This window comes from Adiantum capillus-veneris, chromosome 9 (assembly GCF_014529385.1).
Source record: "Adiantum capillus-veneris isolate H3 chromosome 9, ASM1452938v2, whole genome shotgun sequence".
Lineage (NCBI taxonomy): Eukaryota > Viridiplantae > Streptophyta > Polypodiopsida > Polypodiales > Pteridaceae > Adiantum > Adiantum capillus-veneris.
Window position 1 is genome coordinate 24406191 of NC_140939.1, and position 1800 is coordinate 24407990.

General features: G+C 37.8%; 1 protein-coding gene across 1 annotated transcript; it reads left to right on the forward strand.

The window, feature by feature from the left end:
- Positions 1-538: 538 nt before the first annotated feature.
- LOC147450237 (uncharacterized) lies at positions 539-964 on the forward strand. The gene has a single exon (XM_086520440.1). It carries the CDS (start codon positions 539-541, stop codon positions 962-964), a length of 426 nt encoding a protein of 141 aa, XP_086376566.1.
- Positions 965-1800: the final 836 nt, after the last annotated feature.

A 1800-nucleotide genomic window follows, 5' to 3' on the forward strand; every position in this document is an offset into this window, starting at 1 on the left:
GAAAATATTTCTATATGGAATAAAGAGTATGAAAAATGGTAAGAAAAAATTGTGGTAATGGTGAGGCAATGTACAGAGCATAAATAACACACACCTAGGTAGAAATATTTAAATAAATACCAAAATAATTATGAAAAAATCTTTTATCTAGGCCCTATATATAAAGAAATATTTACATACGCATGGGCCATAATATACTTATATTTTATTTTATTATATATATATATATATATATATATATATTTTTGGCTCAACTAGCCCAATGACTAGCTAATTGAGGGTTTTTTAAGAAGATATGGGAAAAGTCCCGTGACTCACGCACGCCTATGTACAGTGAAATGGTAGGGATAGCCACAGTGTTTGGGTGATTTTGGTAGGGTGAGGTAACTCACTGTGGTAATTACAAAGAGCCGAAAAACGGCTATCACTACTATACTTGGTAAATGAACCCTGCTCCACAGGAAGAACTACACGTTGATTATTAATTCTTCTTGAGTTTGACTTCAATGTTGTTGTGAGACCTGGAAAAAAACATGTCATGACTGATCATTTGTCTCGCATCAATGGGGAATCCACTAAAGGAATTGATGATGATTTACCCGATACTTCCCTATTCATGGTTGAAACAATGTCTGAATGGAGTGAGAGAATTGTTAACTTTTCAGTTGATGGTTTTCCACCTAAGGAGCTTTGTAAAGATTTAGCTTGGAAGCTAATCAAAGAGTGTGAAAAATATTTCCTAATGGGTGGAACTCTCTACAAGAGAGGGAAGGATGACGTACTTATACATTGTGCCCGTGAAGATGAATACTTGTACATTCTGCAAGAAGCACAAATGGGCATAGCTGGCGGCCATTTTTTAGGAGAATTGACTGCTAGGAAGGTGTTGCAATCAGGTTATTGGTGGCCCACTTTTTTTGAGCATGTGTCACTTTTTGTGCAAGAGTGTGATGAATGCCAATAGTACAAGAAACTGCATTGGAAGGATAAGATGCCCTTGCATCCCATGAAAGTAACTCAACATTTGAAAAGTGGGGCTTAGACTTTGCAGGTCCAATTAGTCTGGCTACACGTAACACGCAATCATGATACATTATGGTGGCCACGGTTTATGTAACCAAGTGGACTGAAGCTAGGGCTACACACAAGACTGACGCAAAGACAATAACTAAATTCCTTTTTGAGAACATTATTACACGCTTTGGGTGTCCCTTTGAGCTTGTAAGTGAAATTGGCACTCATTTCATAAATGACGTAATCAAACAACTCACAATGAACTTCATGATATCCCACCACAAGTCTACACCTTATTACCCCCAAGCAAATGGCCAAGCCAAGAGTACAAACAAAACTCTCATCTCTGTTTTGACCAAGACCATTGAGGCACATCGCTCTGATGGGGACCTAAAGCTTATATCAGTTTTATGGGCCTATCTAATTGCGTATAAAGTAGCCATAAATTGTACACCATTTAAAATGGTATATGGCCAAGAAGGAGTGATGCCCTGGGAATTTGTCATCCCTAGTCTTTGCGTGGCTAGTCAAGAAGGCTAGAACAGCATTACTTTGGTCGAGTGGTTGTATATTCTTGAGCATCCAAAGAAAGAAAGGAAATTGGCTGTGTACAATGCCCTAGTGGAGAAAGATAGAAGGAAAAAATGGTTTGACCGCCATTTAAAAGACAAAGATATAAAAGTGAGAGACAAAATTCTTATGTATGGTGTACGTAACAAAAAGAAGAAATTGAAATACGATGATAAGGGACCTTATCAAGTGTGTGAAATTACCCCACAAGGTGCC